General features: G+C 42.2%; 1 protein-coding gene across 1 annotated transcript; it reads right to left on the minus strand.

Annotated features, from left to right (window-relative positions):
* Positions 1-1,691: 1,691 nt before the first annotated feature.
* Positions 1,692-21,730, minus strand: IL1R2 (interleukin 1 receptor type 2). The gene is made up of 9 exons (XM_077807104.1): positions 21,605-21,730; positions 15,991-16,121; positions 15,618-15,876; positions 12,637-12,811; positions 10,592-10,766; positions 8,223-8,288; positions 5,976-6,111; positions 3,874-4,019; positions 1,692-2,691 (listed from the first exon to the last, which is right to left on the minus strand). The coding sequence occupies exons 1-9, from the start codon at positions 21,664-21,666 to the stop codon at positions 2,564-2,566; spliced, it is 1,278 nt and encodes a 425-aa protein (XP_077663230.1). The 5' UTR covers positions 21,667-21,730; the 3' UTR covers positions 1,692-2,563.
* Positions 21,731-25,696: the final 3,966 nt, after the last annotated feature.

Below are 25,696 nucleotides of genomic sequence, written 5' to 3' on the forward strand. Positions count from 1 at the left end.
TTGGGAGTCCTGGGGGGCCTGTCAGGGGTGTGGCTAGGGGTCGGGGCAGTCAGGGGACAGGGAGCAGGGGGGTTGGATAGGGAGGTCCTGGGAGGGGGTGGTCAGGGGACAAGGGGCAGGTGGGGTTGGATCGGTCAGGGGTTCTGAGGGGGGCAGTCAGGGGGTGGAAAGTGGGAGGGGCAGGGGCCAGGCTGTTTGGGGAGGGACAGCTTTCCCTACCTGGCCCTCCATACAGTTTCGCAACCCCAATGTGGCCCTCGGGCCAAAAAGTTGCCCACCCCTCTTCTATAGCAACCATATGGTCTGGAAAGTGGCAAGAGAGTGGAAGGGAGAACATTCAAATGTGAGCCTGTGATGTAAAAATGCCTCTCTTTGGTATTTTATTCCTCTTCAGGTCTGAATATAAAGCAGTCTAAAGTTTAGTTTTTCCCATAATTCAAGGTTGGGGTGCATTGAGACTAATGGTGGGTAACCGCAAAATATACAAAGCCTCAGTTAAAGTATACACATGAAACACTGAACATGTTTATCTGATCTGCAAAACTAAGCTGGAAATTTCACACTGCTTCTTGTTGTGGGCGAGAGTAGGCAATACTGCAAAACCAGCCTCTCTTGTGGTGTTTTGGCACATTCGTTTCCAGCCACAAGTGGAACAAGGAAATGTAAGGCTATGAAGGGGGAAAAAAAAGTTAGCCAAGCTGTTTGGCTCCTCAGGGTTAGCTCCTTCACTGCAGAGTCAGGATGACTGTTGGGTAGAGAGATCTTCTCCCTCCTTGGTGGAGGACCCAGGAAGAACTGATAGCATAAATAATATGGTTTCTGATGAGAAAAGGTGGTGGGAAGAGCAATGTAAATAAACTACAGCTGTTTAACAAGGGAAGGTGTCTGAATAGTAGAGGGATTTTGGCCTGTCACACCCCAATACATTTTTTGGGTTAAACTCTGAGCTACCTACAATGGGTGGTGGAAATTAAGTAGCTTGTTTGAAGTTTTGTCCCAGATATCTAGGGACGTTTATAGTGTAAATGGATCATTGTTAACAGTGTAGTTTCTATATGTTCTTGAAATGCATGGAACTATACTCCCTGGCCTTTCTCCGTGTATTATGATTCCTTTATTTGGAATCAATGCTTGTCTTGACTCTGTCCCAACCAGTTTAGAATTCCTCTCAGCTGAAATATCTGAACATATAATTTTATATGGGGGATTGTGACGCCTGCTAATTTTGGGAACCTATACAAATCTGAAGCCTTAACTTTAGTTCTCCTCCTTTCCCATGCACATGGAGATAATAGCCACTGCATGTCATGTAACTGTTCCTCTACTTTCACATATATTATTGCTTGCAAGAGAAAGAATAATCTAGATACTATGTTCATTTTAATCACCGAGATTCTACCAGTCCAAGACATAGCATATTTATTCCATGTTTGTCTCTCTCTGTTGTGTGTCAGCAATGGAGTAGCATCAGATTAATCTAATTGGTCCAACGGGGCTGTGATTTGTTCCTTATGTATTTGATTTGACTCTTTGTATATTTCAATTTTAAAGTACAACACATTGAGCCTGATTCTGATCTCACAGCAGTTTTATACTTGTGTAATTTCATTGATTTTAGGGAAGTAATTGTACTGATGAATCAGGCCCACTATATGTAACAGTGGTATGTAAAATAAGTAGAGGCTCTGAGACAAGGTTATGGTATTTTTACTGGTGGGTTGTCAAATCACTTCCAGGAACCAAAGCGAGGATTAGTCAAATGATTTATGGAAAATGCATTTACAGTTCCAAGACTACAGTAGTGTCCCTCCGGATTGTTTTAATAGCAAAAGTAAAAACCATGTTATATTTGCCTATGAATCTCCAGCTACCAGGCTTCTGCTGACTAAATAAAATGGAATTCTCCGTTATATTTACTGTATTATACTGATGTAGAGCTGTTTGTTTCTTTTGGAAAGCATATGTTAGTGAATAATATCCTAAGTAGAACACGATCCAACAAAACTTGAGATTTTTGTGGAAAAGCACAGTAAGCAGGCAAGAAAATAATTCCTCTTGTCATGATGACTCTATTTGCCAGTGGAAAGGAGCCTGGTTCTTTTTCAGTCTGAGAAAAGATAAGGATAGGCAGTGCAAACAAACAATACCTTTGCCCCCACTGGAATTGTTCTTCTGGGAAGGAGCATGCTTAAGTCACTCTTTTAATAATTATTTTCTGAGTGATAAGATTATAGTAGTTACAAGGACTAGGGACAACTCCTTTCCTCTGTCACATAACCAGGAGACACACCAGAGATACGCAGACACATTCATGACACTGCAAAAATCTCTCCAACTGCAGAATAATGGCCCACCTTTTTTCTGTACATAGTCGTTTATACAAAAAACACCGTATTTACAGATTAACCCAGTCAAACAACTTTAGATAAGAGAAAGTATCTAATATCCACCCTCCTAGAAAATAATGTGGCTGGCCTGAGATATTTTGCCTTGTTTCATTTAAAGTATAGGCTGGATGAAAACGTTTCGGTTGATGGCTGAAGAGTAACACAGGTTTTCCCAGTTACAACTTGGCTATAGCATATCCGTTACCAGCTCTCCGCTTCCAGCATTTGTGCATGCATAATCCCCCCAAAATCAGGCAGGTCAGGGCTACTGGAATTGCTGCAGTATGCCAGGGCAAACTGGATGCTGTAAAAATCCAGAGAAAAACATTATGTATATTTTAAAAAGACAATTACCTAAATTCAGAAAAGCCTCCCCAGAAAAATCGGTGTCTGATACTACAGCCCTTTCTCACATGAATAATCCCATTGGTTTTAATGGGGTTAACCCCATGGGTGAGAAGAATAGTGTAGAATGAAGACTGCAGGATCAGAACCTTAAATTACTATGAACAAAACAAACTAAAGCTGAAATTTTTATTAAAGTAAATTGGACTGATTTCCAAGAGTAAATATTTTCCAGTGGAAAAAGTATAATGCAGCTCATTTTGGATTATGCTTTATCTTTCACATCGGAACCAAAAACTAGCAAAAGATCCACCTCCATCCATGTCATTTCCTTCACCTGAGTAATATCTAGCTACCTAAACAACTCAGGGAAGCTGTGAGCAATATAACAAAACAGCCCAAATCACACAGTTGACATGAGTGAATTGTGACTATGATGAAGGCACTAAATGTTACTGTGCCTTTCCAGTGCCAAGTGAGCAAGCTTTAGTCACTCACCAACATCATGCAAAGAAAAATCAGTATTATTTCATACTGTTTTCACAGCTGTTTCTCAATCCATGTGTCCAGTGGTCTTTTACATTATAACACAGTTGCACTAAACTAAGGGCCAGTCTCCACACAAACGTGAACCAAAATATCTAAGCCAGTTGTAATTTTCACCTTTTGCTATTTCGGAGCCCGCCCATGTGTGACAAACTGGGACATTAAGAGTATCCTTGTTCTCACCATTTCCCTTATTTGTTGGTCTCCCTTGAGGAGCTGGGTGAAATCCTGGCTCTTTGAAGTCAATGGGAGTTTGTCATTGACTTCATTGAGGCCAAAATGTCACCCATTATCTTTAAAAACCTAGGCCCCTCCAGCAACAGGATCCCTCACATGAAGCCCTTAAACCTGGGCAGAATGTCACTGAAGTCACCTACAGGCAGTTTCTATAGAGAGAGTGGACTGTGCCTTTCATGCTAGAAATACCGCAAAGTACTGTCCTGAACAGTGAGTAGGCAGGTAAATGAAGAAGCCATTATGTGCCAAACAATAATTCAAACACAGCCCTAGCTATTCAAACGTGGCTTAGCTGGATTTCACAGCCAGTAACAAATACAGTGTGCTTTTCCCACTAGCATGCAGTTAAGATAAATACCTCCTTGTCTGACCCGTGTTGGCAGCACTTGGCGTCCATGATTATTCTGGGCTTCACACTTAAAATCTGTATAAAAATCCATTTCTCTGACTGGATCAAAAATCAGTGGCACCTCAATGTAGTTCTCGTCATTTTCTACAATTTCCCTGGAACAAAAACAATGCATTTGTCATTTTTTTTATACCTGACTTTTCCAGACTATAATAATTTTGGTGATTTTGATCTGTTCAGTTACCAGTTTCTAACACTAAAATCTATTGAATATTGATTTATTTCCAAAATCACTATGGGATACATTCTAAACCACCCTGTTCACATCCCAGTGCATTCATGGCATCCATTTTGATTAGTCTAGTTATTTAATGGCCTGATTTTTCAGTGTTCTCTATTTTTTCATTCATAGAGTCTTCGAGGAAAAACAGGGTAGACAAGATCCGAATTTCTTATTCAACAAAATGCAAGCCGAATTTATTTTTAAAGCCTTTCAGATCTTCTTTGTGCATCATAAAGGCAGCAAAACAGACACATGCTCAACTGATTTTCCTCTGCAGGGTCACCTTCTCATTTGACATCACAGACAGCCTTTCTGAGACTAGTTCTTGATGTCACCTGGGATAATGACCAAGGAGGGCCCAATCCTGTTCATGCTTACTCAAGTTAGAATGCCGTTTGAAACCACTCACCCGAGTAAGGACTGCTCACATGTAAGGGGATTAGGCTTGTGCCCATATTGAGAGCTGAGTGGAAAAGACTATCAAAACAGTTCCAGCCTGCTTTAATAATGGCTTAAATGGAGAGGGAAAGGAATATCTCGAATTAAACATTTTCTTCAGGGTTCTTTTTATGCTTGAACCATTATTGAGCTGATGGCAAATGATTAAACAATCATAAATGTGTTGTGCACTGGAGGGTTATAGCCCTACTGCTGCACCCACTCCACTGGTGCCTTCCCTCTGTGCAGCAGAGCTGGAGTCATTCTGCAGAGCTGGAGGCTTCTGGTATGAATTTTGATTGTCTAAGGAAATTATAGGATCCATGGGACTAGAACCCAAATCTGTAGAGGCTAGGACAGCTGAGAGTCCCACATTACCACCAGGAGGCCATGCAGAACCCCACCCAAGGAGCTCTGTGGAGATTAGGTGCCACAGGAAGTACTGCCCCAAGGGACCAGAGCGACAGCTCCCTTCAGCCTTCTGGTTGGCCCATGCTCCCTATTTAACCCTGGGTGCCCTGGGAAGTTGTCTGGGCAAACACACAGACTTCTGGCCTACTGTGACTCCTGACCACACCTTGCTTTTCTGATTCCTGCCACCTGATTCCAGCCCAATAACCACCTCTGATCTTCTGTTTCTGACCCCAACTCTTGCCTATCAATCTCAGTTCTAGCAATTACTCTGATCCCCACTTGCTATCAACTTGTGAACACCAGTCCAGCTGTGACTGCCAGGCCAGACTGCATATACCCCGTCCCTCAAAGAAATTCACCCCTGTGCAGAAATTCACCACTAAAATCTCACTTACAGTGTCTATTCTGAGGCCTTGAGAAGGATTTAAGAGGTGCATAGGCCTTGTGCTGGCCCTGGCCACAGCAATGAACTTCACCCCCAGTTAGAATGACTCCTTTTCTCGTTGTGATTATCTCAAACTTCTACAATATTAATGAGACACCATCGCTGCAATTTTCTTTTAAAGCCGATAGAAATTGTACCTCTCCCTCAGCGCATTTTCTGTCGCACAGCCATTGCTATAAAGGCCTGATCATTTGTGCAGGTGAATAATTCAATAGATGTGAATAGTTTCATTGGGAATCAATTGGACTATTTGCGGCATAAGAGTCCTCGCTTGCTTGTGTAAGAGCAGGGCTTAAATGATGACATTAAATAAACTCATTGATTTTGTTCAGAAACCAATAGTTGGGGCGTTTTTGGTTCAGTTTAATTTGCTTGTTTGTTTCCTTTTTTTTTTTTTTTTTTCCAGCTCTACCATTTTCAGCAGAACGTTTCCCACTTCACTCCCTGACGTTCAGTAGCATGGTATGTCCCTGTAACGTTTCTGAGAGACAAACAAAGAAACAAAGAGCGTGACATTTCCTTAATACTTACAGACGCTCTCCCTCTGTAACTCTGCCCTGTTTGTAAGTTATATCAACGTAAGTGTCATTTGCTAGCCACCCCACGACCGTGTGAAAATGTTTACTCGATCCAATAAATACTTTACATGGAAGGATCAGTCTGGAGCCTGTTTAAAAAGAAATAAGAAAAAGAAAACATTCACAGATGTATTAGCAAGTACTGTTTCACATACTGTAAACTCCCACTGAAAGAGTTGGTAAACTCCCTACATACACTGAGCATGGGTTTCTCTTCTGACCTTGTACGTAGAGAATTTTTGTCCATCCTCTGCTTCTCGGCAGCTATCTCCATTATTTAGAGACTAACTGATTATATATTTTTTTCCAAACATTAGTTGGTAACATTTGCTCTAACCACATTACTCAGAAGATAAGTCCACATGCCACTGGCACGAAGCTTTGAGACACCGCAGTTACTGTGCGTCAAGGGAACAATTTACAGTTCAAGAAAAACCTGACTAGCCAGCAGTGTAATGTCATTCACAGCTGGACTGTCTGCTCAAGGCAAGCCTGTTAAAACCGGACCTCAAATACAAAAAGGGGCCTCCAAAAATAGGCAAACACCACAGTGCAAAAATTAGAATCTTTGCAAGAATAATTGTAATATGGACTTAGCACAACATATCTTCACCAGGATGCACCTACTTTATATTAAAAATAAAGAGCCCAATAAAACACCTAGTTTAATCATTTATACTTGTGTGGAGTGAGTGCAAAGTTAGTGTAAAATGCAAACCCTGAGGTAGACAAGGGAAGAATTTCTATTTGCTATTAGTTTTAGGCAATAGAAGGTGCAAGGCAGTGAATAATCAAACTCATAGAGCACAACTTCATGTACAATATAGAGTAAAATAGCCTATTAAAATATATGCTGGATTTGGTGGGGGGGGGGGAAGAGGAAAGGGGGTTTAAAGTTTATGTCGTAAAATAATCTATGAGGAAATGACACTGAGACCATACCAATCTGCTCTGTAATTAGTGACCAGAGTGGCTGAGAAGTTACAGTTCAAACATCATGGGCAAGGAAATCATTTCTTCCCCCCAAAAAACCACGTGGGCTCGTCAAAACTACCACATACCCTAGATCCTTTTTACAGAATGCACTGAATGCATCTGATGAAGTGAGCTGTAGCTCATGAAAGCTTATGCTCAAATAAATTTGTTAGTCCTTAAGGTGCCACAAGTACTCCTTTTCTTAGAGCAGGGAAAGTTACTGATGGAAAGGATAAGCTCATCCACTCTAAGGATCCTCAAAAAGAAAAGGAAGATTTGTGGCACTTTAGAGACTAACAAATTTATTTGAGCATAAGCTTTCATGGGCTACAGCCCACTTCATTGGATGCATTCAGTGGAAAATACAGTGGGGAGAGTTATATACATAGAGAACACGAAATAAAGGGTGTTACCATACACACTGTAACGAGAGTGGTCACTTAAGATGAGCTATTACCAGCAGGAGAGCGGGGGGGGGGCGGGGGGGAGAAAACCTTTTGTAGTGATAATCAAGGTGGGCCATTTCCAGCAGTTGACAAGAACGTCTGAGGAACGGTGGGGGGTGGGGAAATAAACATGGGGAAATAGTTTTACTTTGTGTAATGACCCATCCACTCCCAGTCACTATTCAAGCCTAAATTAATTGTATCCAGTTTGCAAATTAATTCCAATTCAGCAGTCTCTCATTGGATTCTGTTTTTGAATTTTTTTTGTTGAAGAATTGCAACTTTTAGGTCTGTCATCGAGTGACCAGAGATGTTGAAGTGTTCTCCGACTGGTTTTTGAATGTTATAATTCTTGACGTCTGATTTGTGTCCATTTATTCTTTTACGTAGAAACTGTCCAGTTTGGCCAGTGTACATGGCAGAGGGGCATTGCTGGCACATGATGGCATATATCTCATTGGTAGATGTGCAGGTGAACTAGCCTCTGTTAGTGTGGCTGATGTGATATATGCCCCCCCGCTCTATCCTTTTTGCGAATACAGACTAACACGGCTGCTACTCTGAAACCTCTAAGGATCCTGAAATTGCTTTACTATTAAAACATATTGTCATTTTTCTTTAGTAATGGCTACTGGAAAACAATCTGTGATACTTTTAAAGAGAACAAATGAAAATCACCACAGGGCAGATCCTCAGATGGTATAAATCAAAGTCAGTGGAGCTGAATACACCCTATATTCTCTTGCTTTTGGAAACAAGTGAATAGTTATTGGCCTTACCAAGAGCAGCTAATGTAGTCTTCTGATCTGGATATACAATCACTGGACTGAATCTCTTTTCTTGGTCTGCCAGGATTGAGAGAACAATAATCATGGTGAGTGCAATAGACAATTTAATAGACTTACAAGAACACAAATAGAAGTTTGCCATTTTTATTGCTTTTATTCTGCTGTAAAGCATTTTGTGATACCTTCACAAGCAGAATTGTGGTTTCAAGGGAAGGGACACAGGTTAGGGAACATTGTTATAGATGTGCTTAGACTCAGGTCTTGATCCCAAAAGTAGTGGCACACGGTGGGGAGCTTAACGGTAGATGTGAGCAAGTGGGGAATACCTGCAAGATTAGGCACCAGACATGCAGTCCTTTCTATGGAGCAGTAAGTCTCAAGTTCCCAGCACATCTACTCCCAAACTCAGAAGAACACAGAGTGAAAAATGCATGAGTTGTGAGCAGAGGATGTAAGTGTTTGAGGAGTCAAGAAGTCAAGAATGAGCCCCTGCATCCAAATGAAACCCTTAGCAGCATACTTCCCTTTTAAACTTTGCTCCTGCTATTAGATAGTAGTATTCTGGCAGCCCTGAGGCACCATTTTCATTAATGCACTGTTTCTTGATCTGGAGGATGGTGTGGATTGCACTCTCAGCAAATTTGCGGATGATACTAAACTGGGAGGAGTGGTAGATACGCTGGAGGGCAGGGATAGGATACAGAGGGACCTAGACAAATTGGAGGATTGGGCCAAAAGAAATCTGATGAGGTTCAATAAGGATAAGTGCAGGGTCCTGCACTTAGGACGGAAGAACCCAATGCACAGCTACAGACTGGGGACCGAATGGCTAGGCAGCAGCTCTGCGGAAATGGACCTAGGGGTGACAGTGGACGAGAAGCTGGATATGAGTCAGAAGTGTGCCCTTGTTGCCAAGAAGGCCAATGGCATTTTGGGATGTATAAGTAGGGGCATAGCGAGCAGATCGAGGGACGTGATCGTCCCCCTCTATTCGACATTGGTGAGGCCTCATCTGGAGTACTGTGTCCAGTTTTGGGCCCCACACTACAAGAAGGATGTGGATAAATTGGAAAGAGTCCAGCGAAGGGCAACAAAAATGATTAGGGGTCTGGAACACATGACTTATGAGGAGAGGCTGAGGGAACTGGGATTGTTTAGTCTGCGGAGAAGAATGAGGGGGGATTTGATAGCTGCTTTCAACTACCTGAGAGGTGGTTCCAGAGAGGATGGTTCTAGACTATTCTCAGTGGTGGAAGAGGACAGGACAATGAGTAATGGTCTCAAGTTGCAGTGGGGGAGGTTTAGGTTGGATATTAGGAAAAACTTTTTCACTAGGAGGGTGGTGAAACACTGGAATGCGTTGCCTAGGGAGGTGGTGGAATCTCCTTCCTTAGAAGTTTTTAAGGTCAGGCTTGAGAAAGCCCTGGCTGGGATGATTTAATTGGGGGTGGGTCCTGCTTTTGAGCAGGGGGTTGGACTAGATGACCTCCTGAGGTCCCTTCCAACCCTGATAGTCTATGATTCTATGATTCTTCTGCACAACTTGTTCTGCTTGTCCCTTTTAACATTGTGGTTATATGCACCACACACTGCATCGTCTCTGTCCACAGGCTAGCTGAATACTACAATAAGAAGGCATTTATCGAATAACTACTTCTATGCAGATTACCCAGACCATTCTGCAGTCAGGTATGAGAGATTAAATTGCAGACTGCAGTCTGACAGGCACTACTCAAGCAAGGAAGGGTTGAAGGATTTGCGCCATTTGCAGGGTCAATAGAATAAATACACAGTCATGTTTCTAGGTCTTCGCATATTCTGAACAACGTACATGTAACACTCCTGCCCTCTGTTGTTTGTGTTGTGTACAGACAGCCATCATGTGCGTTTCTTAGTGCAGCAGGCAAAGCAATTTGTACCATTTTACAAACGAGAAAGTGAAATGAATGTCTTTTCCCACCATTCCCTATTAGTTAAACTAAATATTATATTTCCTAAGCCCTCTGAAGACATTTGCATTGACTTTTGTGACAAATTATTCAGTTTAATTACTACAGGCACTTTCAACATATGTTCTACTGCCCAGAAATGTGGTGCTTAATGTCAATGCTGGCTCAACTGTTAGCCAAACAAAGCGCTGAGCTGAGCAGTGCCTGGGGGTTTTCTGTGAAACTGTTTTGGACCATTATTAAAAGTAAGCAGCATGCATGCTGTTCTAATATCCCAGTTTCCCTGGCAGCTAACCAGCAGCAACAGTGAGAGACTTAACGTGAGTTCCCGTCTGTACATTGCAGTGACAAAGACCATTCCGGCCAAATGGTTTGTTAAGTACTGTACCATCTCAAGTGGGAAGTATTTACCCAAAGTCTGTAGCTGGATAGTTCTGGTGATGTTATACGGTGTGCCTCCAGAGGTAAAAGACATTTCACAGGTGTAATAGCCAGAATCTTTTGATGACACAAAGCTGATGTAGAGATAGTGTGTGCCTTTCAAGCTTTTGAATTTTTTATTGTCTTCATCCAAAGGTACAGAATCCTAAAGAAATAACAACCACCAAATGGTTAAAATAGGCCAGGGAGTGAAGAGACCTGGATTTGATTTTCTGTGTAACCCTTGGGGAAATTACTTATTCTCTTATCTAAGATTTTATATCACATTTATGATTACAGTATCTAAGCACCTTTATTTCCCTACCTGTAAAATAGACAGAATAGCACTTGTGCTACTTCAAGGGTGAGCATTGCAAGGCTGAATTCATCAATAATTGTAAAACACTTTGCAATCCACCAATGTGAGGCCCTATGTGAAGTGTGATACATTGTTATTATTAACATGTATTTTCAAATGCTGTCATCTTAAATTATGCATGTTGGCTAAAGAGAATATATAATGAGCTTCTTTCCAGAATAGGAATGATCTTGTATGAGATACAAGAACATCTTAGCAATCATATATCTTCCCATGGCACCATATTATTTTCCCATGCCAAGTCTCGCAAGATGTGACATGTTGCCAAGTTGTTATCACCGATACTCTGTTGAGCTTTGCTAGCAACAAGTGTGTTCTTTCCCACTGTGGACAGGCCTGTTTTTTCCTGACAGCCAGGGCCGGCTCCAGGCACCAGCAAACCAAGCAGGTGCCTGGGGCGGCAAATATAAAGGGGCAGCAGGACATCGGGCTCTGGGGCGGCAATCCGCCCTCAGCGGTGGCGGGAATTCTTTGACTCTTCTTCGGTCGCCAGCATCAATTCGGCGGCCACACCATCACTCCGCCTCCGTGTTCGGTGGCAAGGCTTTTTTTGTTTTGTTTTTTTTGCCACTTGGGGCGGCAAAAACGCTGGAGCCGGCCCTGCTGACAGCCATGTTATTAATCAAGCTGTAGAGCTGAACTTTGTGTTACCTAGGCAAATAAACTACAGCATGTTTCTCAGGTGAAAGCTGAACAGGGAAACTTTGCTAGCATGATTTCAACCCCAGTAAAAAGGATGCCTTGTAAACCAGCCTAATGACCTATGCTCTTTATTTGCTGTACAACTAGGTACTGTGGAATTTCAAACTGTACAGAAGAGACTTCTGGACTAAATGATTATTGCTATTGATTTGTGATACATTCAAACAAGAGCATGGTAAATCAGTAATGCATTTTGCACAGTCCCAACATGCAACGAGCAAGTCACAGGAACTTCTCACATAAAAGAAGACAGAGAGAAGGTGAGTTAGTGCCTGGGTTAGGCAAACTCTGAAACAGCTCAGCTTCTAGTTCATGTTTGATGTTCCTAAAAGTTCACCATTCAGGGCTTCAGTCAGTCACCTGCAGGGGTCAGAAAGGGATCCCCCCGCCCCGCCATGTATTCTGGGATTATTATTTTTTTCTGTCTCCTTTTCTGAAGCCTGAGAGGGGGCCAAAGCTACAGCTGGGACACTGGACAGGGTGGATTGATGCTCTGAGGAGGTACCAAGTACTCTGTCTCTCGGGTGCTTGGCTGACTGGTTCGTGCTCACATGCTCAGCGTCTACCTGATCACCCTATGCTGAACGAGGAAGAAATTTTTCCCCAGGTCAGATTAGTAGGGACCTTGAGCTTTTTGCCTTCCTCAGCAGCAAAAGGCATGGGTCACTTGCCGGATTATCTAGATTTCTCTCACTTGATCAAGTCTCTGCCACTGCAGGAGTCTTGGGCATTGGGTGCACCTTGTTCCCACCTATTCTCTGCCTGTGGCACGTTATCATCTAGTCTCCTGTGGCCTGTAATACTTTAATCTAATTTCAGTTGTTGGGTTTATTGTGCAGGTGCCGAGTGGTGGCGGTGGTGGCCTGTGACACACAGGCCAGACTATATGATCGGGTGATCCCTTCTGGCATTAAACTCTATGACTCTGATTCTTTAGAAGAGGTGAAAGCTCTACCTTGTACCATTTTAGCTCCAAGTCTGTTTCCTTTTGTATGAAATCCCCCAGATCAGGGCAAACAAGTTTTCCAGAAGTAAACGTGAAGAGAATTTGATGATAGGAAATCTCATGAACAGCAGTTTTCTCAATAACTGTTAGGTGAATGGAGACAATAGCACAGTAAGAGGAATTCCTGCAAGCATATGAAGGATAGATGTTAACAGGTGTGCACCCACACAGAAAGGGGCGGGATGGCATGCATTTATTGCTTGTGCAAGATGCTTGATTGAGAGCCCTAGACACCAAAGTCCACTGCTTACCAACCGAACCAACACAGCATGAGCAGTACAAGCCTCCTCATACTGTCCTGCTGCCATGACTCAATTCTGAGGTGAGAGAGGCCACTTTAGTCCTAAAGACTGAAGGAGCATGGCAGCTAATGTTATAAATAATTCTGTTAAAATATAGAGCAGAGTCTCATTTCTCTTCATAATGACCAGAAGTCATTCAGCCGGTACTCCAAGGTCAGCCTTCACCTATTATTCCTTTCCACAGTGGCCAGACAGATTGTATTAAATTTTGGTGGCACAGTGACTGCAGGGATAGTCTGAACATTTTATGTCTTTCTTGCCATCAACAGATTCAGATTACATCTGGAATACCTCAGTCAGCACAAAGGCAGCATTGTCAGTGCTTAAAGTAGGGGGCTGGTAGGTTCTAATCTCTACCCGGTGACCTTGGACGGGTCAGTTAACCTCTTTGTACCTTGCTTTCTCTCAGTAGCCGGTTTCTGGTAAGTCAAGTGTGAGTCAATACTAGGTCACAAGCAGGGATTCTGGGAAGTCACCCGTGTTATTTTTGGAAGAATGAAAACTTTTTGGTGGTGGGTTGTTGATTTTAAAGTTCAAGCTTTTCCTTTGGAACACTGAGTTTGTTGTATTCCCTGAGGAAATCTTTCCCTGCTTGCCCGGCCTTGCAGGGAAAAAAGAAAGAATGTACCCTGCTGAACAGCACCAGCTCTGTTGCGAACTGTGTGCTTCTGCACCCATTCGCTTCAATAAGATGTTAATTCTACAGTGCAGGTGTTGGAGCCTGTCAGTGGCAATCTAAGCAACGAATATGAAAGCTGAGTCAGAGCACTTCTTAAAAATATGGCTGCTGCTGTTTTATTATTGACAGGCATTTATAGAGTGACAGGTGTACATAGTACTTTACAAAACCTAGAAAAAAGGACACCTTCTCTGCTTTGATGTGTTTACAATATTTAGTATCTCCTTCCCATTTGACCCAATGGGGCTTTTGTTTATGTAAGTTTCAAAGCAGGACTTTCCAGACAGACTATATCTACTGGATAGATTGATAGGGATTCTCTCTGTCCATCCTCTGATGGAATTGTTCACTTTAGTTCCCAGTCTTACATCCTCTGTAATAATTGCATAGTGGCGGTTTGCTTCCAACCCAGAAGACTGAACAAAAGAGCTATTTACCTGTTGTTGTTTTAAGCAGAATTGCTTCATCATAAAATACCTGTCAGGTATTGCAAAGCAAGTTCACAACCCCAACAAGTTTACCTCTGAGACCCCAATCCTGCAAACATTTAAATGAATTTGCTTTAACTTTATGCATTGATAAAAATGGTCTGCATATGCTCGCAAGACTGGGACCTGTTCTTTTGCAATGTGCAGGCTCTTGCGTTCACCCACTGCTGTCTGTTGCTGTTAATATTGTTATAACGTCATTATAGCGTTGCACATATAGCTATAATCCATAATAATTGCTAATCAGTATGAAATTGCCAGTCAGTAGTAAAATAATTGCTAATCAGGCAGAGGTGGAGAACTGTAATAGTTTGCCAATACCCTCATTTCACAGTGTACTGAAAAGTATGGTAAATTCCTTAATGGTGATTTGCAAGAGGAAAATTAGATTTCCTTGTTTGTGCGTTAGTGCTCCTTTATAAAGGCAGCTTCAAATATTTACATTTTTAAATTCTGTCTGTTTCTTACTTTATAAATCTCAGAAATCTCAGTGCTAGCTTTGTAGTGGAGGGCTGAATGGAGGATAGGAGAACTGGGTCAGGATGGTGGCAGGTATAGCCTTTAAGAGTCAGAAAGAATCAAGATTCAGCCTATTGTGATGTCATTATCCCTCTTCTCTGCTCCAGACATTCAAGCAGCACCACCAGATTCTGGATCCTTCCTTGAACCTGAAAGTTTCTTTCAAATTTGTAAACCTTCCAAGTGTGACTGTGACAAGCGGCTAGATTCACAAAGGGATTTAGGCATTGGCACATTCAGTGTCACCACCCCTAACTTTTAGGTGCCTAGAAATCACTTGGATTCAAAAGCCTGAGTTCAGCTCTCAGGCTTCCTGTACAATGAATGCAGGGAGACAGGTGCCCAAGAATACACCAGCATGCTAGGCAACTCTCTGCCTAAAGATAGCCAATGGGAGATGCCAAGGAGAGGTGTGCATCCTAAGCTCCACCCCTCTCAGGGAGTTCAGTGCCTAAATCTGGCCTGGAGGGAGGCACCTATCTCTGCTTGGGATTCTCATGTGGGATCCATTTCTTGGAGGTAGGGTGCCTCTTGTGAGAAGACCGGAGGCGGGGGAGAGGCAGTTAGCTGCCCAAGTCCCTTTGTGCTTTGGTCTTCCCTGAAGGTTGGAAAAGTCACAGTTCAAGTTTCAGCCTAGTTTGACATAATTATTTTACTCTAGCAGTCCAGTCCTATAAAGGATCTTCCTGCAAAATCAAGGAGATCAAGACTTACTATTTTAAATGTAAAACAGAGCAGAAAAAAATAGGGGAAATAATTCTGAAGCCCTCTCTATGGTATAATCAAGATTACAAATATATATTTACTTCATGAACTTTACTACAGGGATCCAAAGATAGTGGGTGTTTTTCATGGACTTCACTGAGCTTTGGATGAAGCCAATAAGATCTTTTAGGCACAGTCAAATAGTTTAGTGGACTGGATTTTTATTTAAATGCCTACCTTCGAGTGCAGACATATTTTCCAGAGTCCTCTAACGATGCTGGTAAAAACCAAAGAGCATCATCTTGTGTCCAGATTCTTGGTTCCTCATCTCCTCCTGAGGTCATTATTTTTGAATCATTTTTAGACCATGTCAGATTACACAGATGGCTGGAAAAGTCCAAGTGTTTGTATTTGAAGGAAGGGCATTTCAGGATCACAGGTTCTCCTTTCAGTGCAAAGTAGCGTTTGAAATACGTGGTGTGACCCTGGCAATTTTCTACGTAAACCAGAGAAATTGTTTCGTTAGTGTCTCACTTTTAAAAAAATAAATAAATAAAGGTAGGAAAACAAATGCTCTAGCTCAAATCCTTGATATGAGCTGTGCCGTTACCTGTGCTTTCCACATGCTGGATTCTGAAGGCAGAGGCATCCACTATGTATGTACAGATAACAAACAGGAGCCCAGCCATCTTCTTCCAGAGGAAACAGGAAAGAGAAAAATGGGGAACAGCGTCTTGAAGCCTGCAGGTGAGAAGATCACATGTATAACAATACATAAGATAATGTGCATCACCTCACATCGTATAATATATTTTAACGGCTAACTGCTCTTGCCCTATCACTCTTTGCCCCCTTGTAGTGCCCAGCCTACATAAAGTCTGTTCCAATACAGTTTTGAAGATAGTGGTCATTGGATTGTGCGGACTAACGAGAGCAACAACTCAGCAGCTTTTCTTTGTATTCAGTTTCTTTTGGAATCTGGACCAGTAGCAGGGTACACTTCAGTTGGGGTTGAATCCTGACCTCCAGGATGGATTCAGACTGGTTCTCAAATATCTCTGGCTATATCAATTGACGAGCAGAAATAAAGGCCCTATCCCAGTTACACAAACTATCCTGAAGAGCATCTGAAACTGCAGAAGCTCCAAAATAAGCTTGTTTTAAGCTATGAGCTTCAGGAGACTCAACTGACATATAAAGGAAAGGAGTACTTGTGGCACCTTAGAGACTAACCAATTTATTTGAGCATAAGCTTTCTGGACAGTCTCTACGTAAAAGAATAAATGGACACAAATCAGATGTCAAGAATTATAACATTCATAAACCAGTCGGAGAACACTTCAATCTCTCTGGTCACGCAATTTCAGACATGAAGGTCGCTATCTTACAACAAAAAAACTTCAAATCCAGACTCCAGCGAGAAACTGCTGAATTGGAATTCATTTGCAAATTGGATACTATTAATTCAGGCTTAAATAAAGACTGGGAGTGGCTAAGTCATTATGCAAGGTAGCCTATTTCCCCTTGTTTTTTCCTACCCCCCCCCCCCCCGACATTCTGGTTAAACTTGGATTTATGCTGGAAATGGCCCACCTTGATAATCATACACATTGTGAGGAGAGTGGTCAGTTTGGATGAGCTATTACCAGCAGGAGAGTGAGTTTGGGGGGGGGGGGCGGTGAGGCGGGGGTGAGAAAACCTGGATTTGTGCTGGAAATGGCCCACCTTGATTTTCATACACATTGTAAGGAGAGTGATCACTTTGGATAAGCTATTACCAGCAGGAGAGTGAGTGTGTGTGTGTGGTTTTTGGAGGGGAAGTGGGGGGTGAGAAAACCTGGATTTGTGCTGGAAATGGCCCACCTTGATTATCATACACATTGTAAAGAGAGTGGTCACTTTGGATGGGCTATTACCAGCAGGAGAGTGAGTTTGTGGGGGGAGGGGGGGCGGAGGGTGAGAAAACCTGGATTTGTGCTGGAAATGGCCCAACTTGATTATCATACACATTGTAAGGAGAGTGATCACTTTAGATAAGCTATTACCAGCAGGAGAGTGGGATGGGAGGAGGTATTGTTTCATGGTCTCTGTGTATATAATGTCTTCTGCAGTTTCCACAGTATGCATCCGATGAAGTGAGCTGTAGCTCACGAAAGCTCATGCTCAAATAAATTGGTTAGTCTCTAAGGTGCCACAAGTCCTCCTTTCCTTTTTGCGAATACAGACTAACACGGCTGTTACTCTGAAACTGACATATAGTTCATTGGCTCCCATGGGACGAAGTAGGGAAAGAGATATCTGAGCAAATACTGGCAGGAACTGATGCTTCGTGAGCCTCTGTCATCCCTGCAAGGGGACAACGATGATGCATGGCTTCCTAGCTAATGCACTGCTACAGGCTGGGGACCAACTGGCTAAGTGGCAGTTCTGCAGAAAAGGACCTGGGGATTATAGTGGACGAGAAGCTGGATATGAGTCAGCAGCGTGCCCTTGTTGCCAACAAGGCTAACAGCATATGCGGCTGCATTAGTAGGAGCATTGCCAGCAGATCAGGGGAAGTGATTATTCCCCTCTGTTTGGCACTGGTGAGGCCACATCTGGAGTAGTGTGTCCAATTTTGGGCCCCCCACTACAGAAGGGATGTGGAAAAATTGGAGTCTAGCGGAGGGCAAGGAAAGTGATTAGAGGGCTGGTGCACATAATTTATGAGGAGAGGCTGAGGGAACTGGGGTTATTTAGTCTGGAGAAGAGAAGAGTGAGGAGGGATTTGATAGCAGCCTTCAACTGCCTGAAGGGGGGTTCCAAAGAGGCTGAAGCTAGGCAGTTCTCAGTGGTGGCAGATGACAGAACAAGGAGCAATGGTCTCAAGTTGCAGTGGGGGAGGTCTAGGTTGGATATTAGTGAAACACTATTTCACTAGGAGGGTGATGCAGCACGGGAATGGGTTACCTAGGGAGGTGGTGGAATCTCCATCCTTAGAAGTTTTTAAGGCCCAGCTTGACAAAGCCCTGGCTGGGATGATTTAGATGGAGTTGGTCCTGCTTTGAGCAGAGGGTTGGACTAGATGACCGCCTGAGAGATTTCCAACCCTAATCTCCTATGATTCTATGATTCTATAATTAACACCAATGGGAGAGTTGATAGGACCGTGTTGAGGTCTCTTCCAACCCTAATCTCCTATGATTCTATGATTCTATAATTAACACCAATGGGAGAGTTGACAGGACCATGTTGTGCAGGTGGATGATGGCTGTGTTTATCTTGTATAACTCCCATCACTGTAAACTCTCATAAGAGATTGTTAACAGAAAGAAAGACAAAACAAAAATCCTGATTAAAAGTAATACTGCTGCAGAGAGGAGAGGGTAAATACTAAAAACCAAACCACTTCGCATGAATTGAGATTATTGGGATGCAAGTGGAGAGAGCTATTCCAAATCTTTTGAATGGGAAAACATCTCCTGTTAATTTGCTAGGTCTAACTGTTTGGAAGAAGCCTCTCTGCATAGAAAAGTGCTAGCTGGTCTCAACACACTGTAGAGATGAAAATGGCCTCTCAAGAGGGAGTGTTAGGGTAAATCTACCCTGCAATAGAAGACCTGCAGCATGGCCACTGCAAGACATGCAACTATGTATGATTTACACACGTAACTTGCATGAGTGCATACAACTCATGAATTATCAAGGATATCACTGGCACCAGACAAAGGGCAGGAGGGAGTAGTTGTCAAAAATACATGTAGAAAAAGTTTAGTGTTACCACACAGGCAAAGAGGAAAAGTCTCTTAGGGGAAAGTGAAGTATAAATAACAGACTTTCTTGAGAGATTAGAAGAAAGGTCTGCGTGCTTAAACTTTTGGTACATCTGGGACCTGGCTAGCTTTGATCCAGTCCACCCTTAGCAAACAGAAACATCTAACCTGCACTGGTTCAACTAAAAAAAAAAAAAAAAAAGCTGAATTGTCCCTTCACTATGAAACAGGAAAAGTCAAATGCTGCATATACTGTAAGAACGTGGAAAACAATTGCATCTCCCTAGCAGTCACTACAGTAGATAAACAAAATCAGCCAAATGGAAGTCTGAGGAGACAAATATTCAGACTGTAAAGCTTCAAATCCAATTGGTTGGCCAGCACACTTGATATGAAAATTGTGCACGCACTTAGAGCCATTTGTCAGCAGAGAAATCCCATATGGTGAATGAGCTTTGTTACAATGCTAACAGAGTTCTGCAGCCTGCGCCCCACATCCATGCAAATACAGACTTGCTTGACTTGTTATTGCTCCCATACAACCTACTATTATCAGTGTCAGGACCTAGGAAGGGGTTCACTCACCGCAGCTGCAGCTCCTTGTGGCCAACAGTGGCTCCATCTCTGTGGTGGTCTCTCTTCTTGCAACTTGCCCCTCCAACCAGGACACACTTTAGTCCATCCCTTCCAGCGTTTCAGAGAGTCCACCCAAGCAATAGTCCAGTGACAGCAGGTCTTAGACTCACAGACTTTAAGGTCAGAAGGGACCATCATGATCATCTAGTTTGACCTACTGCACATGGCAGGCCATAGAATCTCACCCACCCACTCCTGTAATAGTTAACTCTAGTTCAAATCAGCAAGTGACCCATGCCCCTCACTGCAGAGGAAGGTGAAAAATCCTCAGGGTCTTTGCCAATGTGACCGGAGGAAAACGCCTTCCCGATCCCAAATATGATAATCAGTTACACCTTAGGCATGTGGGCAAGACCCACTAGACAGACACCTGGGAACAAATTCTCAGTAGTAACTCAGAGCCCTCCATATCTAGTGTCCCATCTCTGGCTGTTGGAGAGATTTGCTAATAGCAGTCACAGCAGGCATATTTGGGCCATATGCCATTGCAGGCAATCTCATCATACCATCCCTTCCATAAACTTATCAAGCTCAATCTTAAAACAAGTTAGTTTTTTTGCCCTCACTACTTCCCTCTTCTGACTTGTGGCATGATAGAGTCTGGATGAAATATCACATAGATACATCAGCTTTGTCATTCTTTTCATTTCATAAGACCCATACAACCTGCCACAGAATCTGCAGCCCCTACAGCTCTGGTGGAACAATCCCTCATAACAGCAAGCATGAAAATGATGACTCAACACTTTTAGGGGGCTTCATCCTAGTCTTAATTTGGGGTGTACATCTTGGCCGCCAAATCACATGCACACCCAAGTTGTTAGGTGTTCAATTTGTGTGCCAATGGGTTTTCAGCATGAAAATGATCATTGGTACATACAAGTAATTATGAGCAAAACCCACATACAAAGTTCCACTCCCACAAATAGAAACTATTTTAAAATCTGAGGCAGAGATAGGAGAAGGAATTTAAAATAGAATGGCTATGCTCCACTGCCAATCGTTCACTAGCCACCATACATGCTGACTTAGCAAGGGAAAGGTGTATCTCTCTGTGCATATATGCTAATGCTACAGGAGTGTTTCTTATCTCACACCAGTTTTAAACTCCACTGATTTCAGTAGGGTTCTTCTTGATTAGCACTGTGCACACACAATATAGAACAGACACATAATACACATATAGTATACAATTCACATCCATTCACACATTGTGTTTAAATAGAAATGTGTTACACAGACACACACATGCTATATACATAGGTATCTGTTACACACACATACACTTAAGGTTACCTAACAGTGTTAGTGCCCGGATACCAAGGAGAATCACCTTGAATTCTCTCCAAAAGATAAAAATAAGACACACTTTTCCTGGCACACACATCATATTCACACACAGACATAAATAGGCTTCTTCTACTTATGTTACCAATCTGTTTATTCAGTCTTTCTCCTTTCTACTAGCTCAGTTTAGTTAATGACTGCTGGTTTGACTATAACCGTGCATTTTGAAGTTAGGGCTATTTGCCTTCTTCACAGGGTTGACCAAAACAAAATTCCATTAAGAAATACTCTATTATTGCAAACTTCTCTTAACATCTCCCCTGGTTTTTTGGAAGGGGCGAGGGAATTGTTGAATTAACAGTTCCTAAGATACACATGACATCCTACAGCAAAGTTCTCTCTCTCTGTCCTTTTGATTATTTGCATGATGAAAATATTTTGCTGCTTTGTTCACCTATTTAAGTTCCCTCTATTGTGCTGACCAGCAGTCTCCACAAACCAGTAGACAACTTATTTTTCCCAGATGACATTTCCCTCCCATTTACTTACCTCTGATTCTGCATTCTTTTGCCCAGTGGCTTCTCCTGTGGAACTCTAGGCAAGGCTTTCATGTAGCATTGGAAGGGTCCTAATAGATGGCTTTATATGCAACTCAACACACAACGGAAATGTTTTCACATTGTGCAATCAGCTGTGTGTCAGAACCAACAACTTTTTTGGACGCACCTTTCCCATTCCAAAGAGTGAGAATGAGAGAAAAGGGGGCAGGGGAAAAGGGGGGAGATTTCCCAACAGGGGAAATGACTGCTGCTAAATATGTTACTACGTTTCCCTTTTTGTGACGAACAATAATTTACTTATGTCCTGTTGATGGTGAGTTCAGCTGACAGTTTTACTTCCTAATTCACCACAAAAATACACAATGTATTTAACAACCAAAGAGTTGATGATCTTTGCTTCTTTATCTTCAGTAAGTTTTGTTACGGAACCCTAATGGACATTACTTCAGGCTCTGAGTTTTTCAGCTATTTGTGCTGCTTGAAATTTGTGAATCAAAAATGGGTCTTTTTTTCTTTGCTTATTTATTCCACAACATTGACAGTGGATTTTGTTTGTCACACTTTATGCTAAAGTTCTATTTATAAATGATATATAAAGGATTAACAAATGATGAATGGATTTCATAAGCATGTTCCAGACATGTAATAAGCATATCAGCAGCAGATGTTATAGAGGATTATAAGCTATGTTGATATTGTTCTAGGCCCTCCAAATAGGTCAGGTCTGGTCAATAAGGTTCTGTTGGGTGCCTAGGATGCCACAAGACAAATAATGAATAAAAATCATATCACAATTAACTATTTAAGACAACAATCATTTATTAACCCTTTATAAATCAGTTATAAATTGAACCTGAATATAAACTGTGACCATTTTGTTTAGCTGTTCTCAGTGTATTGTACATTTTCACAAGCAGAACCTTAAAGTATTGCTTAAGAACTAGGCATTTGACTGATATTATGGTCACCCTGCTATTTTGTAAACAGAGTAGGAAAAACATCCTTGGTGAAATCTTTCCTCCACTGGCTGGCTTTAATCACTGGGGAAAACTGCTTCTGTGGATAGAGAGAGGACTTAAGTCTGCAGGCCTCACAACTAGACACCTCTCACCAGCATTAATTCAACTTACAATAAAAACAAATGACTAAAAACACTCCACACAATCATAAAGGGCACTCTACAAAATGTAGGTTATTGTCTAGATTTATTAAGCCTGAACATGGCAAAGGAGCCAGTAAAGACTTCCTGATCCATTCGGGGGACATATCCATTGGCTTTATGGCCCCTTTGCACCACTGTTTAAAGCAGAGAATCTGACCCCATAAATCACAGAATTATGAAAGGAAGAAAAGAGTATTAGATCATAGTCCATCCTTTGCCAGTGCAGCACATAGGTCCTCTATCTAAGTGCTATTAAAAATGATCTAATTTTAATGTAGGTCAAAGTTTGGGTTTATATTATATGACCATCTTCCCTCACAAACAATACAGGTTGGAGTCTCTTCTTGAAATCCAATAGGAGGATTTTACCCAGTTTTCACCAAGTATTGAAAGAACAATCTCAATAGGAAAAGATAGTGGTTTTCAATGTAAGGGTGCAAGCCTGCCGAATGGCGTAGACACATTCATTCTGTTCAGTGAACACTGCTGCCTAAGGAATGGGGGCACCCCAAAAAGTATATGCTACTTTCATACATTTTCAAGAAAACCATCAGGTTCAATCAGCCCCATTCTGAACTGTGTGAAATCCTCCTATAATATTCCAAGAAGAGACTCTTACCATTGGTATTTGCGAGGGAAGATGGTCATAAAATATAAACCCAAACTTGGAGCTAGTCTAAAATTGTTATATCATTTTAATAGCACCTAGATAGAGAACCTATGTGGTGCACTGGCAAAAGGTGGACTATGCTCTAATACTCTTTGCCTCCTTTCGTCGTTCTTTTTTTCCCCTAAAAGTCAGTGGAGAATGATTGACTAAACTCATGCTCTCATCATGAGGCACTGTGTTCAAATATGATGTCTATAAAGGCTAAAAGTCCTGTTTAATATAGCTCAGGAGGAAATGAAAGATAAACCAATGGTTTTGGCAGCCTGGTGCTCTGAAAACTATGCCATTTTGTGATGAGCTGTTACCGATACCACCCTCTAAAAAGAGAAATTGATGCAATCCTGATTCACACTCATAGACCATATTTAAGGAAGCTTGTGTAGTTTTGTGGTTTGGTTATATATGAAATGTATTTCACAGAAACCAATATCATAGAATAGAATCATAGAATATCAGGGTTGGAAGGGACCTCAGGAGGTCATCTCGTCCAACCTCCTGCTCAAAGCAGGACCAATCCCCAACTAAATCATCCCAGCCAGGGCTTTGTCAAGCCTGACCTTAAAAACTTCTAAGAAAGAGATTCCACCACCTCCCTAGGTAACGCATTCCAGTGTTTCACCACCCTCCTAGTGAAAAAGTTTTGCCTAATATCCAACCTAAACCTTCCCCCTGCAATTTGAGACCATTACTCCTCGCTCTATGCCAGAACACAGCTGTACAATTTCTGGTTCCGATACAAGAATAAAGGTTTACTTATTCCCAATGTCTCTCTCTCGCCTCACTTCTCCGCAAAGATTTCTGTTTTCCCCCCTCTAGTCAGTGTGCAGTGTTATGCCTCTTTCAATCACCATGACAGTTACATTAAGAATGATTTTTTCCTTCACTAAAACATCACAATCAACCAAGAAACAACAAAAGCATTGAGTGCTATGTAGCATTTGTGCAGTTCTTTACGTATGAGGCTCTTCAAGTGCTTACGAAGTAGGAAAAGTATCACTATCCCCAGTTTACAGATGGAGAAACTTAAGCGCCGGCACCAGGGAGGTCGAGCAACTATTGACTAAGTGGCAGTCACAGACTGAATCCATTTCTCCTGCCTCTCTGTTCCATGGCTTCCCCACTGGCTCGGAGACTAGTGCTGAATGAATCAACTCCATTCAGATGGACATTTCTATGTATTATGCCATTCAACTGTCAAATGCAATCCATTTTGCTGAGACATCCTCATGTGATCAAATACAGAGCAGAATGTCCTTGACTGGGAAAGCCATTGTGAATTAATGAATTTGGCAAGATACTAAGTAAATACACACAAAGTAAATCAAAGCACCACAAAATGTTCTTTGTTTATTGATTTTGGCAACCCTAGTTTAGTTTTAATTATTTACAGTGTATTAGTGAGGAGTACTACATCACTAGTGGTCCACAGAGGGCTGGGAGAAAAGAGGCTAATCAACTCTAACAGAAACTGAACAGATGGGAAGGAGAGATGAAATAAAGAGCAGAAGTAGATAGTGTGATTAGATGTATTGAACTAAAGAAGGCTATAAATACATAAATACTTGCCTGGTATTGCTTTGCAACCTCAGCAGTTGCTGTAATTGCCACAGATAGCGTGTGGTCTTGACTGGGGAGAAGCATTGTTCCATGTGATCATGAATAGAGGGAGATGAATGATGAGATGTTCTTGGTTAAGATGTGTAGTATATTTTGTTAAAGTAGTGATGGCTCAGTAATGGGTGGCACCACTACATTGCTGCTTTAAATCTTTGCCTTTTCTGGGTGAATTATAAAGTGTGCATGTAATGGGGTGTACCACTCACCGCTGGTTCACAACCCATAGCATGGCACCTCCTCCTGATCACTCTGGGGATTAGCTCAAAGCCAACAACCCTGGCTGCAGTTTGCACACCATCATTCTGTATCTGATCTTCAGCTTTTCTTGTCCCAAGACCCTCAGTGGCTCCTTCGTGACTCAGCCCTCCAGCTAGGTCACTCAGTGTTTCCCCTTCTGGGGTAAAATGTCCAACAGGGCCTATCTTCAGCCCTCTTTCTGGGCTCAGTTCTCACTGAGTTCAAGCCCCTTCCCAGGGCTTTGGCCGCTCTGCCTGTGAGGGGGACCCAGGCCCGCCCACTACTCCAGATCCCAATCCAGGGACCTGCAAATATCAGCACCATCCTGCTTCCTTTAACTCCGTTGCTGCTATTCCCTGGACTACTTCCCATGTATCTAGCTCCCCCCCTCTCTG

This window comes from Eretmochelys imbricata, chromosome 1 (assembly GCF_965152235.1).
Source record: "Eretmochelys imbricata isolate rEreImb1 chromosome 1, rEreImb1.hap1, whole genome shotgun sequence".
In the NCBI taxonomy this organism is placed as follows: Eukaryota; Metazoa; Chordata; order Testudines; family Cheloniidae; genus Eretmochelys; species Eretmochelys imbricata.

What these genes read in the sequence shown, in the direction of transcription:
- IL1R2 (XM_077807104.1), bottom strand. Translation starts at nt 21,666, where the DNA reads ATGAAAGCCTTGCCTAGAGTTCCACAGGAGAAGCCACTGGGCAAAAGA. An exon ending in TATCCAGCTACAGACTTTGG is followed by an intron (nt 8,289 to 10,591) that starts GTAAATACTTCC and finishes CAATCCTGGCAG; the next exon opens with ACCAAGAAAAGAGATTCAGT. An exon ending in GACTACATTAGCTGCTCTTG is followed by an intron (nt 6,112 to 8,222) that starts GTAAGGCCAATA and finishes CTTTTTAAACAG; the next exon opens with GCTCCAGACTGATCCTTCCA.